The sequence below is a fragment of the Bufo gargarizans genome, chromosome 2 (assembly GCF_014858855.1).
Source record: "Bufo gargarizans isolate SCDJY-AF-19 chromosome 2, ASM1485885v1, whole genome shotgun sequence".
Lineage (NCBI taxonomy): Eukaryota > Metazoa > Chordata > Amphibia > Anura > Bufonidae > Bufo > Bufo gargarizans.
In genome coordinates this window covers 536,623,447-536,637,991 of record NC_058081.1, presented here as the reverse complement: position 1 = coordinate 536,637,991, position 14,545 = coordinate 536,623,447, and the positions used below count along the sequence as shown (strand labels likewise).

The 14,545-nt window shown below is 45.2% G+C and overlaps 1 protein-coding gene across 1 annotated transcript in view; it reads right to left on the bottom strand.

The window, feature by feature from the left end:
* Positions 1-14,545, bottom strand: part of LOC122926631 (brain-specific angiogenesis inhibitor 1-associated protein 2-like) — a 135,786-nt gene that overhangs the window by 21,445 nt on the left and 99,796 nt on the right. Inside the window, exon 10 of the mRNA XM_044278065.1 lies at positions 1,188-1,389. Within this exon, the coding sequence (XP_044134000.1) occupies positions 1,188-1,389 (202 nt within the window). The remainder of the gene's footprint in view (positions 1-1,187; positions 1,390-14,545) is intronic.

Here is a 14,545-nt window from a genome sequence, read left to right as displayed (position 1 = left end):
GAAAACCTCAGAGATTGTTATTGCATGTAAACAAAGGGCCAGAAGAGAACCAGGGAAATTAGGAAATATAATTCTTTTTGCCTAAAACTTGCTTAGTTTATGTATATATTGCTGACCATCAGATTTACAGTGCTATATATTTTTTTCATAACTCAGACAACCCTGACAGTATAAATCCAAGACAGTCTAACTATGCACCAGATGTATCATCCAGATTCAGCCACTGTGAAAACTTTGGCACATCTTTGGCTGTGTAGGTTTATATTGTCTAAAGGTTAGACGGGATTAGTAAAACTGTGCAACGCTCATCCCTATGATGTGTAGTGGTTTGCCGCAGCAGATCATGATTAGACACCACAATCTGCCGCCTGCAAACGGAATTTTTTCAACATGTCAAAAGATTTGGATTGCCCGATGATCAAGCGTTTGCTCATTCATCAGGTGATAGGCGGCAGCATTACGCTGAAAGATGATTGCTAACTAGCATTCATACTAACAGGCTTCATAGTGCATTTCTTCTAGAAAGTGCAGTCCTGCATAGGTTCTGGCCACCCAGTAGACAAGTGGATTGGACAACCAGGGATGATCCCCCATTACAGTCACGTGGTCTGGTACACACGTCCCCATCTGCCGGCCTCACATGTGAGAAGCAGTAGCTCAGAACAAGTTTTTAGATTCTCAATATAAGCAGGAATGATATAAACCATGGATATGTCTCATTGCACACAAGACTGCCATTGTAAGGTATGCTGACTACCTGTCTTATGGATAGATTGTTGGCTTGCACATACCCGGTTTTTGGCATACAGCCTTTGTGTGATTATATGTCGTCTATTGTATGTTATAGGTAATGATATAGCATCTATAAAAAGAATTCTCAATGTGCCGATATGCGCAATTAAAATTCTCACACTTGAGCACATGGATAACAAGCAGAGACTTTGAAAATGGTGAGAAATGGAAGCATAAAGTATACAAAGCATAAAGTATACTACAAAGCTGCAAAACATTTAAATAAAACCAGAAACTCCTTTAATCCTACCCAAATGAATCTTATTAAATGTTTTATAATATGAAGTATTCATATCTTTGAGTGGGATACACAGGTTCAGGACTTGAGGATATCCTTCTTACTGCGAGTAAGTCTGCTGTATGAGAAGCCATTGGCATTTCTATGTACCACTCACATTTTGGTGGATTCATTCTCTCCATAGTGCCAGCCATCTCTGGCCTCTGGTACCAACAAAAGGATAACGTCGCCCTCCTGGAAGTTGAGTAAAGTGCTGTTCTCCCCCGCGGTGTGAGAAAAGACAGCCTGGACTCTGCGTCGTTCCACTCGAGGGGGCAAAACAGATAGCGGACTGATCCGAGGTAGAGTTTTATTTTCAACTGCAGGGGAGAAAAAAAAGATTCAGTTGAAATGTTCTAAAAATGACATGAAACTGTATTTGTTTTGTGTGTTGTTAATGGTGTTAACTTTTATACTATAAAGACAACATTCAAGTCCTACCTCGGAAACACGCTAGATAGTTACATAGTTAATACGGTTGAAAAAAGACAAACGTCCATAGTGTTATGCCTTGGGCATAATAAAGTCTACCACACACAGCAGCCTGTATTCTGATTATGGTCATGCAGGCAGTAATAGGGTCTGTCAGTCACCTGTACTTTTAGAGCCCTACCGATACCAGTGCAATATGGTAAAAAACACTACATTTTGAAATGGTTGCATATGCAATGTGCTTATAATATCTATATAATCATTATCGGTCATATCTAATATAAAATGTAGAAACCACGATTCGATTGGTCATGCATGTTGTGGTCTAATGAAGCAAAGTGGTGTAACACTAAATGATTTATTAAATAAGTAATATTCTCATGAGTGCTTAGACATTTGTGATGCATGTTCTACATACACTTTGGGAACAATCTCCCGGCTTATATGACAGATTTCTGCTAAGTAGTGTTGGGCGAGCATGCTGGGCCGAAAACCATTTTGACTCGAGCATCGTGATACTCGACACATCGCGGTGTTCAGCCGAACACCGGGTGTTCTCAAGTGTGAATATTTTAATTGCGAATATCGGCACTTTGAGAGTTCACAAAATCTTTGCAATCTTAAATCCTTATTATGCTATCTATCTTCTGTACTTTTTTTTATAGTTTTTATTTTACCTACCATTGATAATTTATTTTTATAGATGCTATATCATTACCTATAACATACAATAGACAATATAAAGACATGGGAAAGACATGCAAATAGTGTTTCAGCTGAAAAACAGATTCTGCTAATTTGCATGTCTTTCCCATATGACCATGTTTTTTTTTGTGTCACCATAATCATAATGGTCTAGATGTGCAGGTCCCCCAAGCTATCCAAATCAGATCAGGCAACTTTGAGGCTTACCAGTAGAGTTGAGCGAACACCTGGATGTTCGGGTTCGAGAAGTTCGGCCGAACATCCCGGAAATGTTCGGGTTCGGGATCCGAACCCGATCCGAACTTCGTCCCGAACCCGAACCCCATTGAAGTCAATGGGGACCCGAACTTTTCGGCACTAAAAAGGCTGTAAAACAGCCCAGGAAAGAGCTAGAGGGCTGCAAAAGGCAGCAACATGTAGGTAAATCCCCTGCAAACAAATGTGGATAGGGAAATGAATTAAAATAAAAATTAAATAAATAAAAATTAACCAAAATCAATTGGAGAGAGGTTCCATAGCAGAGAATCTGGCTTCCCGTCACCCACCACTGGAACAGTCCATTCTCAGATATTTAGGCCCCGGCACCCAGGCAGAGGAGAGAGGTCCCGTAACAGAGAATCTGTCTTCATGTCAGCAGAGAATTAGTCTGCATGTCATAGCAGAGAATGAGGCTTCACGTCAGCCACCACTGCAACAGTCCATTGGCATATATTTAGGCCCAGCACCCAGGCAGAGGAGGGAGGTCCCGTAACAGAGAATCTGTCTTCATGTCAGCAGAGAATTAGTCTGCATGTCATAGCAGAGAATGAGGCTTCACGTCAGCCACCACTGCAACAGTCCATTGGCATATATTTAGGCCCAGCACACACACAGGCAGAGGAGAGAGGTCCCGTAACAGAGAATCTGGCTTCATGTCAGCAGAGAATCAGTCTGCATGTCATAGCAGAGAATGAGGCTTCACGTCAGCCACCACTGCAACAGTCCATTGGCATATATTTAGGCCCAGCACACACACAGGCAGAGGAGAGAGGTCCCGTAACAGAGAATCTGGCTTCATGTCAGCAGAGAATCAGTCTGCATGTCATAGCAGAGAATGAGGCTTCACGTCAGCCACCACTGCAACAGTCCATTGGCATATATTTAGGCCCAGCACCCAGGCAGAGGAGGGAGGTCCCGTAACAGAGAATCTGTCTTCATGTCAGCAGAGAATTAGTCTGCATGTCATAGCAGAGAATGAGGCTTCACGTCAGCCACCACTGCAACAGTCCATTGGCATATATTTAGGCCCAGCACCCAGGCAGAGGAGGGAGGTCCCGTAACAGAGAATCTGTCTTCATGTCAGCAGAGAATTAGTCTGCATGTCATAGCAGAGAATGAGGCTTCACGTCAGCCACCACTGGAACAGTCCATTCTCAGATATTTAGGCCCCGGCACCCAGGCAGAGGAGAGAGGTCCCGTAACAGAGAATCTGTCTTCATGTCAGCAGAGAATTAGTCTGCATGTCATAGCAGAGAATGAGGCTTCACGTCAGCCACCACTGCAACAGTCCATTGGCATATATTTAGGCCCAGCACCCAGGCAGAGGAGAGAGGTCCCGTAACAGACAATCTGGCTTCATGTCAGCAGAGAATCAGTCTTCATATCATAGCAGAGAATCAGGCTTCACGTCACCCACCACTGTAAGAGTCAATTTTCATAAATTTAGGCCCAGAACCCAGGCAGAGGAGAAAGGTCCCGTAACAGACAATCTGGCTTCATGTCAGCAGAGAATCAGTCTTCATATCATAGCAGAGAATCAGGCTTCACGTCACCCACCACTGTAAGAGTCAATTTTCATAAATTTAGGCCCAGAACCCAGGCAGAGGAGAAAGGTCCCGTAACAGACAATCTGGCTTCATGTCAGCAGAGAATCAGTCTTCATATCATAGCAGAGAATCAGGCTTCACGTCACCCACCACTGTAAGAGTCAATTTTCATAAATTTAGGCCCAGAACCCAGGCAGAGGAGAAAGGTCCCGTAACAGACAATCTGGCTTCATGTCAGCAGAGAATCAGTCTTCATATCATAGCAGAGAATCAGGCTTCACGTCACCCACCACTGTAAGAGTCAATTTTCATAAATTTAGGCCCAGAACCCAGGCAGAGGAGAAAGGTCCCGTAACAGACAATCTGGCTTCATGTCAGCAGAGAATCAGTCTTCATATCATAGCAGAGAATCAGGCTTCACGTCACCCACCACTGTAAGAGTCAATTTTCATAAATTTAGGCCCAGAACCCAGGCAGAGGAGAAAGGTCCCGTAACAGACAATCTGGCTTCATGTCAGCAGAGAATCAGTCTTCATATCATAGCAGAGAATCAGGCTTCACGTCACCCACCACTGTAAGAGTCAATTTTCATAAATTTAGGCCCAGAACCCAGGTAGAGGAGAAAGGTCCCGTAACAGACAATCTGGCTTCATGACAGCAGAGAATCAGTCTGCATGTCATAGCAGAGAATCAGGCTTCACGTCAGCCACCACTGCAACAGTCCATTGTCATAAATTTAGGCCCAGCACCCAGGCAGAGGAGAGAGGTCCCGTAACAGACAATCTGGCTTCATGTCAGCAGAGAATTAGTCTGCATGTCATAGCAGAGAATCAGGCTTCATGTCAGCCACCACTGCAACAGTCCATTGGCATATATTTAGGCCTAGCACACAGGCAGAGGAGAGGTTCATTCAACTTTGGGTAGCATCGCAATATAATGGTAAAATGAAAATAAAAATAGGATTGAATGAGGAAGTGCCCTGGAGTCCAATAATATATGGTTATGGGGAGGTAGTTAATGTCTAATCTGGACAAGGGACGGACAGGTCCTGTGGGATCCATGCCTGGTTCATTTTTATGAACGTCAGCTTGTCCACATTGGCTGTAGACAGGCGGCTGCGTTTGTCTGTAATGACGCCCCCTGCCGTGCTGAATACACGTTCAGACAAAACGCTGGCTGCCGGGCAGGCCAGCACCTCCAAGGCATAAAAGGCTAGCTCTGGCCACGTGGACAATTTAGAGACCCAGAAGTTGAATGGGGCCGAACCATCAGTCAGTACGTGGAGGGGTGTGCACACGTACTGTTCCACCATGTTAGTGAAATGTTGCCTCCTGCTAACACGTTGCGTATCAGGTGGTGGTGCAGTTAGCTGTGGCGTGTTGACAAAAGTTTTCCACATCTCTGCCATGCTAACCCTGCCCTCAGAGGAGATGGCCGTGACACAGCTGCCTTGGCGACCTCTTGCTCCTCCTCTGCCTTGGCCTTGGGCTTCCACTTGTTCCCCTGTGACATTTGGGAATGCTCTCAGTAGCGCGTCTACCAACGTGCGCTTGTACTCGCGCATCTTCCTATCACGCTCCAGTGCAGGAAGTAAGGTGGGCACATTGTCTTTGTAGCGTGGATCCAGCAGGGTGGCAACCCAGTAGTCCGCACAGGTTAAAATGTGGGCAACTCTGCTGTCGTTGCGCAGGCACTGCAGCATGTAGTCGCTCATGTGTGCCAGGCTGCCCAGGGGTAAGGACAAGCTGTCCTCTGTGGGAGGCGTATCGTCATCGTCCTGCCTTTCCCCCCAGCCACGCACCAGTGATGGACCCGAGCTGCGTTGGGTGCCACCCCGCTGTGACCATGCTTCATCCTCATCCTCCTCCACCTCCTCCTCATCCTCGTCCTCCTCGTCCTCCAGTAGTGGGCCCTGGCTGGCCACATTTGTACCTGGCCTCTGCTGTTGCAAAAAACCTCCCTCTGAGTCACTTCGAAGAGACTGGCCTGAAAGTGCTAAAAATGACCCCTCTTCCTCATCCTCCTCCTCCTCCTCCTGGGCCACCTCCTGTTCCATCATCGCCCTAAGTGTTTTCTCAAGGAGACATAGAAGTGGTATTGTAACGCTGATAACGGTGTCATCGCCACTGGCCATGTTGGTGGAGTACTCGAAACAGCGCAACAGGGCACACAGGTCTCGCATGGAGGCCCAGTCATTGGTGGTGAAGTGGTGCTGTTCTGTAGTGCGACTGACCCGTGCGTGCTGCAGCTGAAACTCCACTATGGCCTGCTGCTGCTCGCACAGTCTGTCCAGCATGTGCAAGGTGGAGTTCCACCTGGTGGGCACGTCGCATATGAGGCGGTGAGCGGGAAGGCCGAAGTTACGCTGTAGCGCAGACAGGCGAGCAGCGGCAGGATGTGAACGCCGGAAGCGCGAACAGACGGCCCGCACTTTATGCAGCAGCTCTGACATGTCGGGGTAGTTGTGAATGAACTTCTGCACCACCAAATTCAGCACATGCGCCAAGCAAGGGATGTGCGTCAAATTGGCTAGTCCCAGAGCTGCAACGAGATTTCGCCCATTATCACACACCACCAGGCCGGGCTTGAGGCTCACCGGCAGCAACCACTCGTCGGTCTGTTGTTCAATACCCCGCCACAACTCCTGTGCGGTGTGGGGCCTGTCCCCCAAACATATGAGTTTCAGAATGGCCTGCTGACGTTTACCCCGGGCTGTGCTGAAGTTGGTGGTGAAGGTGTGTGGCTGACTGGATGAGCAGGTGGAAGAAGAGGAGGAGGAAGCCGAGAAGGAGGAGGTGGCAACAGGAGGCAAAGAATGTTGCCCTGCGATCCTTGGCGGCGGCAGGACGTGCGCCAAACAGCTCTCCGCCTGGGGCCCAGCTGCCACTACATTTACCCAGTGTGCAGTTAGGGAGATATAGCGTCCCTGGCCGTGCTTACTGGTCCACGTATCTGTGGTTAGGTGGACCTTGCTACAGATGGCGTTGCGCAGTGCACACTTGATTTTATCGGATACTTGGTTGTGCAGGGAAGGCACGGCTCTCTTGGAGAAGTAGTGCCGGCTGGGAACAACATACTGTGGGACAGCAAGCGACATGAGCTGTTTGAAGCTGTCTGTGTCCACCAGCCTAAATGACAGCATTTCATAGGCCAGTAGTTTAGAAATGCTGGCATTCAGGGCCAGGGATCGAGGGTGGCTAGGTGGGAATTTACGCTTTCTATCAAATGTTTGTGAGATGGAGAGCTGAACGCTGGCGTGTGACATGGTTGAGACGCTTGGTGACGGAGGTGGTGGTGGTGGTGTTGGTGGTACATCCCCTGTTTGCTGGGCGGCAGGTGCCAACGTTCCTCCAGAGGCGGAGGAAGAGGCCGAGGCGGCAGCAGCAGAATAGGCCGAGGCGGCAGCAGCAGAAGAGGTAGCAGGGGGAGCCTGAGTGACTTCCTTGGTTTTAAGGTGTTTACTCCACTGCAGTTCATGCTTTGCATGCAGGTGCCTGGTCATGCAGGTTGTGCTCAGGTTCAGAACGTTAATGCCTCGCTTCAGGCTCTGATGGCACAGCGTGCAAACCACTCGGGTCTTGTCGTCAGCACATTGTTTGAAGAAGTGCCATGCCAGGGAACTCCTTGAAGCTGCCTTTGGGGTGCTCGGTCCCAGATGGCGGCGGTCAGTAGCAGGCGGAGTCTCTTGGCGGCGGGTGTTCTGCTTTTGCCCACTGCTCCCTCTTTTGCTACGCTGTTGGCTCGGTCTCACCACTGCCTCTTCCTCCGAACTGTGAAAGTCAGTGGCACGACCTTCATTCCATGTGGGGTCTAGGACCTCATCGTCCCCTGCATCGTCTTCCACCCAGTCTTGATCCCTGACCTCCTGTTCAGTCTGCACACTGCAGAAAGACGCAGCAGTTGGCACCTGTGTTTCGTCATCATCAGAGACATGCTGAGGTGGTATTCCCATGTCCTCATCATCAGGAAACATAAGTGGTTGTGCGTCAGTGCATTCTATGTCTTTCACCGCTGGGGAAGGGCTAGGTGGATGCCCTTGGGAAACCCTGCCAGCGGAGTCTTCAAACAGCATAAGAGACTGCTGCATAACTTGAGGCTGAGACAGTTTCCCTGGTATGCATGGGGGTGATGTGACAGACTGATGGGGTTGGTTTTCAGGCGCCATCTGTGCGCTTTCTGCAGAAGACTGGGTGGGAGATAATGTGAACGTGCTGGATCCACTGTCGGCCACCCAATTGACTAATGCCTGTACCTGCTCAGGCCTTACCATCCTTAGAACGGCATTGGGCCCCACCATATATCGCTGTAAATTCTGGCGGCTACTGGGACCTGAAGTAGTTGGTACACTAGGACGTGTGGATGTGGCAGAACGGCCACGTCCTCTCCCAGCACCAGAGGGTCCACTAACACCACCACGACCATGTCCACGTCCGCGTCCCTTACTAGATGTTTTTCTCATTGTTATGGTTCACCACAACAACAAATATATTATTTGGCCCAATGTATTGTATTCAAATTCAGCGGGATATAAATTTGAGGCCTAGTATTTAGGCGCTGGGTGACCGGTATGGATTTAGTGACAGAATTAGACTTGGAAATGCACAGAAGCGTGTGTGTGTGAAGTTATTCTGAATGACCCAATGTGCACCTTGAATATTATATACCCTTTTAGGGATAGATTTCAAATAGCTCTGATATAGCAGAAACCACTAAATTATGAAATTGCTAAATTGGGAATTGTACTTCAACCCAGAACAAAAAATGTGCTTTGACGGACACTAAATATCTTGCCCAGCAACAACAGTACAGCGGTGGGTAACGAGAGATTTAGAGGGAATTAAATTTGAGGCCTAGTATTTAGGCGCTGGGTCACCGGTATGGATTTAGTGACAGAATTAGACTTGGAAATGCACAGAAGCGTGTGTGTGAAGTTATTCTGAATGACCCAATGTGCACCTTCAATATTATATACCCTTTTTGGGATAGATTTCAAATAGCTCTGATATAGCAGGAACCACTAAATTATGAAATTGCTAAATTGGGAATTGTACTTCAACCCAGAACAAAAAATGTGCTTTGACGGACACTAAATATCTTGCCCAGCAACAACAGTACAACGGTGGGTAACGAGAGATTTAGAGGGAATTAAATTTGAGGCCTAGTATTTAGGCGCTGGGTCACCGGTATGGATTTAGTGACAGAATTAGACTTGGAAATACACAGTAGCGGGTGTGTGTGAAGTTATTCTGAATGACCCTATGTGCACCTTCAATATTATATACCCTTTTAGGGATAGATTTCAAATAGCTCTGATATAGCAGAAACCACTAAATTATGAAATTGCTAAATTGGGAATTGTACTTCAACCCAGAACAAAAAATGTGCTTTGACGGACACTAAATATCTTGCCCAGCAACAACAGTACAGCGGTGGGTAACGAGAGATTTAGAGGGAATTAAATTTGAGGCCTAGTATTTAGGCGCTGGGTCACCGGTATGGATTTAGTGACAGAATTAGACTTGGAAATGCACAGAAGCGTGTGTGTGAAGTTATTCTGAATGACCCAATGTGCACCTTCAATATTATATACCCTTTTTGGGATAGATTTCAAATAGCTCTGATATAGCAGGAACCACTAAATTATGAAATTGCTAAATTGGGAATTGTACTTCAACCCAGAACAAAAAATGTGCTTTGACGGGCACTAAATAACTTTCCCAGCTACAACAGGACAACGGTAACGAGAGATTTAGAGGGATTTAAATTTGAGGCCTAGTATTTAGGCGCTGGGTGACAGGTATGGGTTTAGTGACAGAATTAGACTTGGAAATACACAGTAGCGGGTGTGTGTGAAGTTATTCTGAATGACCCTATGTGCACCTTCAATATTATATACCCTTTTAGGGATAGATTTCAAATAGCTCTGATATAGCAGAAACCACTAAATTATGAAATTGCTAAATTGGGAATTGTACTTCAACCCAGAACAAAAAATGTGCTTTGACGGACACTAAATATCTTGCCCAGCAACAACAGTACACCGGTGGGTAACGAGAGATTTAGAGGGAATTAAATTTGAGGCCTAGTATTTAGGCGCTGGGTCACCGGTATGGATTTAGTGACAGAATTAGACTTGGAAATACACAGTAGCGGGTGTGTGTGAAGTTATTCTGAATGACCCTATGTGCACCTTCAATATTATATACCCTTTTTGGGATAGATTTCAAATAGCTCTGATATAGCAGGAACCACTAAATTATGAAATTGCTAAATTGGGAATTGTACTTCAACCCAGAACAAAAAATGTGCTTTGACGGGCACTAAATAACTTTCCCAGCTACAACAGGACAACGGTAACGAGAGATTTAGAGGGATTTAAATTTGAGGCCTAGTATTTAGGCGCTGGGTGACAGGTATGGGTTTAGTGACAGAATTAGACTTGGAAATACACAGTAGCGGGTGTGTGTGAAGTTATTCTGAATGACCCTATGTGCACCTTCAATATTATATACCCTTTTTGGGATAGATTTCAAATAGCTCTGATATAGCAGAAACCACTAAATTATGAAATTGCTAAATTGGGAATTGTACTTCAACCCAGAACAAAAAATGTGCTTTGACGGACACTAAATATCTTGCCCAGCAACAACAGTACAGCGGTGGGTAACGAGAGATTTAGAGGGAATTAAATTTGAGGCCTAGTATTTAGGCGCTGGGTCACCGGTATGGATTTAGTGACAGAATTAGACTTGGAAATACACAGTAGCGGGTGTGTGTGAAGTTACTCTGAATGACCCTATGTGCACCTTCAATATTATATACCCTTTTTGGGATAGATTTCAAAGAGCTCTGATATAGCAGGAACCACTAAATTATGAAATTGCTAAATTGGGAATTGTATTTCAACCCAGAACAAGAAATGTGCTTGAACGGACACTAAATAACTCGCCCAGCTACAGCACTAGGGACAGATTTAGCTGGATATAAATTTGAGGCCTAGTATTTAGGCGCTGGGTGACAGGTATGGGTTTAGTGACAGAATTAGACTTGGAAATACACAGTAGCGGGTGTGTGTGAAGTTATTCTGAATGACCCTATGTGCACCTTCAATATTATATACCCTTTTAGGGATAGATTTCAAATAGCTCTGATATAGCAGAAACCACTAAATTATGAAATTGCTAAATTGGGAATTGTACTTCAACCCAGAACAAAAAATGTGCTTTGACGGACACTAAATATCTTGCCCAGCAACAACAGTACAGCGGTGGGTAACGAGAGATTTAGAGGGAATTAAATTTGAGGCCTAGTATTTAGGCGCTGGGTCACCGGTATGGATTTAGTGACAGAATTAGACTTGGAAATACACAGTAGCGGGTGTGTGTGAAGTTATTCTGAATGACCCTATGTGCACCTTCAATATTATATACCCTTTTTGGGATAGATTTCAAATAGCTCTGATATAGCAGGAACCACTAAATTATGAAATTGCTAAATTGGGAATTGTACTTCAACCCAGAACAAAAAATGTGCTTTGACGGGCACTAAATAACTTTCCCAGCTACAACAGGACAACGGTAACGAGAGATTTAGAGGGATTTAAATTTGAGGCCTAGTATTTAGGCGCTGGGTGACAGGTATGGGTTTAGTGACAGAATTAGACTTGGAAATACACAGTAGCGGGTGTGTGTGAAGTTATTCTGAATGACCCTATGTGCACCTTCAATATTATATACCCTTTTTGGGATAGATTTCAAATAGCTCTGATATAGCAGAAACCACTAAATTATGAAATTGCTAAATTGGGAATTGTACTTCAACCCAGAACAAAAAATGTGCTTTGACGGACACTAAATATCTTGCCCAGCAACAACAGTACACCGGTGGGTAACGAGAGATTTAGAGGGAATTAAATTTGAGGCCTAGTATTTAGGCGCTGGGTCACCGGTATGGATTTAGTGACAGAATTAGACTTGGAAATACACAGTAGCGGGTGTGTGTGAAGTTATTCTGAATGACCCTATGTGCACCTTCAATATTATATACCCTTTTTGGGATAGATTTCAAATAGCTCTGATATAGCAGGAACCACTAAATTATGAAATTGCTAAATTGGGAATTGTACTTCAACCCAGAACAAAAAATGTGCTTTGACGGGCACTAAATAACTTTCCCAGCTACAACAGGACAACGGTAACGAGAGATTTAGAGGGATTTAAATTTGAGGCCTAGTATTTAGGCGCTGGGTGACAGGTATGGGTTTAGTGACAGAATTAGACTTGGAAATACACAGTAGCGGGTGTGTGTGAAGTTATTCTGAATGACCCTATGTGCACCTTCAATATTATATACCCTTTTTGGGATAGATTTCAAATAGCTCTGATATAGCAGAAACCACTAAATTATGAAATTGCTAAATTGGGAATTGTACTTCAACCCAGAACAAAAAATGTGCTTTGACGGACACTAAATATCTTGCCCAGCAACAACAGTACAGCGGTGGGTAACGAGAGATTTAGAGGGAATTAAATTTGAGGCCTAGTATTTAGGCGCTGGGTCACCGGTATGGATTTAGTGACAGAATTAGACTTGGAAATACACAGTAGCGGGTGTGTGTGAAGTTACTCTGAATGACCCTATGTGCACCTTCAATATTATATACCCTTTTTGGGATAGATTTCAAAGAGCTCTGATATAGCAGGAACCACTAAATTATGAAATTGCTAAATTGGGAATTGTATTTCAACCCAGAACAAGAAATGTGCTTGAACGGACACTAAATAACTCGCCCAGCTACAGCACTAGGGACAGATTTAGCTGGATATAAATTTGAGGCCTAGTATTTAGGCGCTGGGTGACCGGTATGGATTTAGTGACAGAATTAGACTGGGATATGGCCAAAAAATGAACAGACTATTGCTGGTTAAATGCACTTGGTGTCACAGCTTCACCCTGATGTAGGCTTTAGCCAAAAAACAACCACACCATTGAGGGTTAAATGCACTTGGTCGCAGCTTGTGCTGGCGCACCACAAGACACAAAATGGCCGCCGATCACCCCAGAAAAATGAGACTGACAAACGGTCTGTGCAGCCTAAAAACAGTGAGCAATTGAGGATCAGCAGCTCAATGATCCACAGCTGCAGATCGATCAGTTAATCAAGTCCTTTGGAGGAGTTAATCTGCCTAATCTCGCCCTACTGTCGCAGCCGCAACCTCTCCCTACGCTAATCAGAGCAGAGTGACGGGCGGCGCTATGTGACTCCAGCTTAAATAGAGGCTGGGTCACATGGTGCTCTGGCCAATCACAGCCATGCCAATAGTAGGCATGGCTGTGATGGCCTCTTGGGGCAAGTAGTATGACGCTTGTTGATTGGCTGCTTTGCAGCCTTTCAAAAAGCGCCAAGAAAGCGTCACAAAAGCGCCAAGAAAGCGACGAACACCGAACCCGAACCCGGACTTTTACGAAAATGTCCGGGTTCGGGTCCGTGTCACGGACACCCCAAAATTCGGTACGAACCCGAACTATACAGTTCGAGTTCGCTCATCCCTACTTACCAGCTCTCAGTCAGATGAGAGATGCTTGAATGTCTCATTGCACACAAGGCTGCCATTGTAAGGTATGCTGACTATCTGTCTTCTGGATAGATTGTTGGCTTGCACATACCCAGTTTTTGGCATATAGCCTTTGTGTGGTTATATGTTGTCTATTGTTACAGGTAATGATATAGTATCTATAAAAACAAATTATTAATGGTAGGTAAAATAATACTTATATTAAGTTTATTAGTGATAGGTAAAACATTTATAATAAAAATATACTTATGATAGATCAAATATTTATAATAAAAGTTTATTAATAATAGATAAAATAAAAATTTACAATTAGAATATTCGTGCTTGACACTATTCATCACTATTCTCACTGTTACTGAACCATTTTGGTGGTGTTTCCATAAATTTCTGACCTTTTCCTATGAACCAGACACCCTCCCCTCTTCAGAGCAGGGGGTGCCTGGTTTAATGCTCAGGTTCTCCCATTGACTTCCATTGTAGAGCACCCAAGCATCCCAAAGTGTTCTACTCGAGCACCCGAGCACTTTGGTACTCGATCAACACTAGTGCTAAGGTCAAAATGTGCGCCAAAAGAGTTGCCTTTTGGCACATGTTTGGGACAATGCTGTAACATAAAGGCTAGGGATAACTTTGACAGGGAGAAAATTATTCTAGCAGGGACGTAGCTATAGTGGAAGCAGGGGAAGTGGCTGCTGTGCGGCCCAAACTCATAAGGGGCCCACTGAGAGGAGGACTGAAGAATTTTGTCAGGTCCCCCTCAACACTATTATGCAATGACATTATATACAGTGACATGACATACAGTATATACATGTAGAAAACAGACAGAGCGGCTTCTGTGCCTGGTCTAACAGAGCTATCTTGACTAGCCACAAGAGTGAGATTTGCATGGGAGGAGGGGGTTGCTGGCAGGGGCCCATTAAAAAAATTTGCTGTGGGGCCCAGTCAGTTCTAGTCAT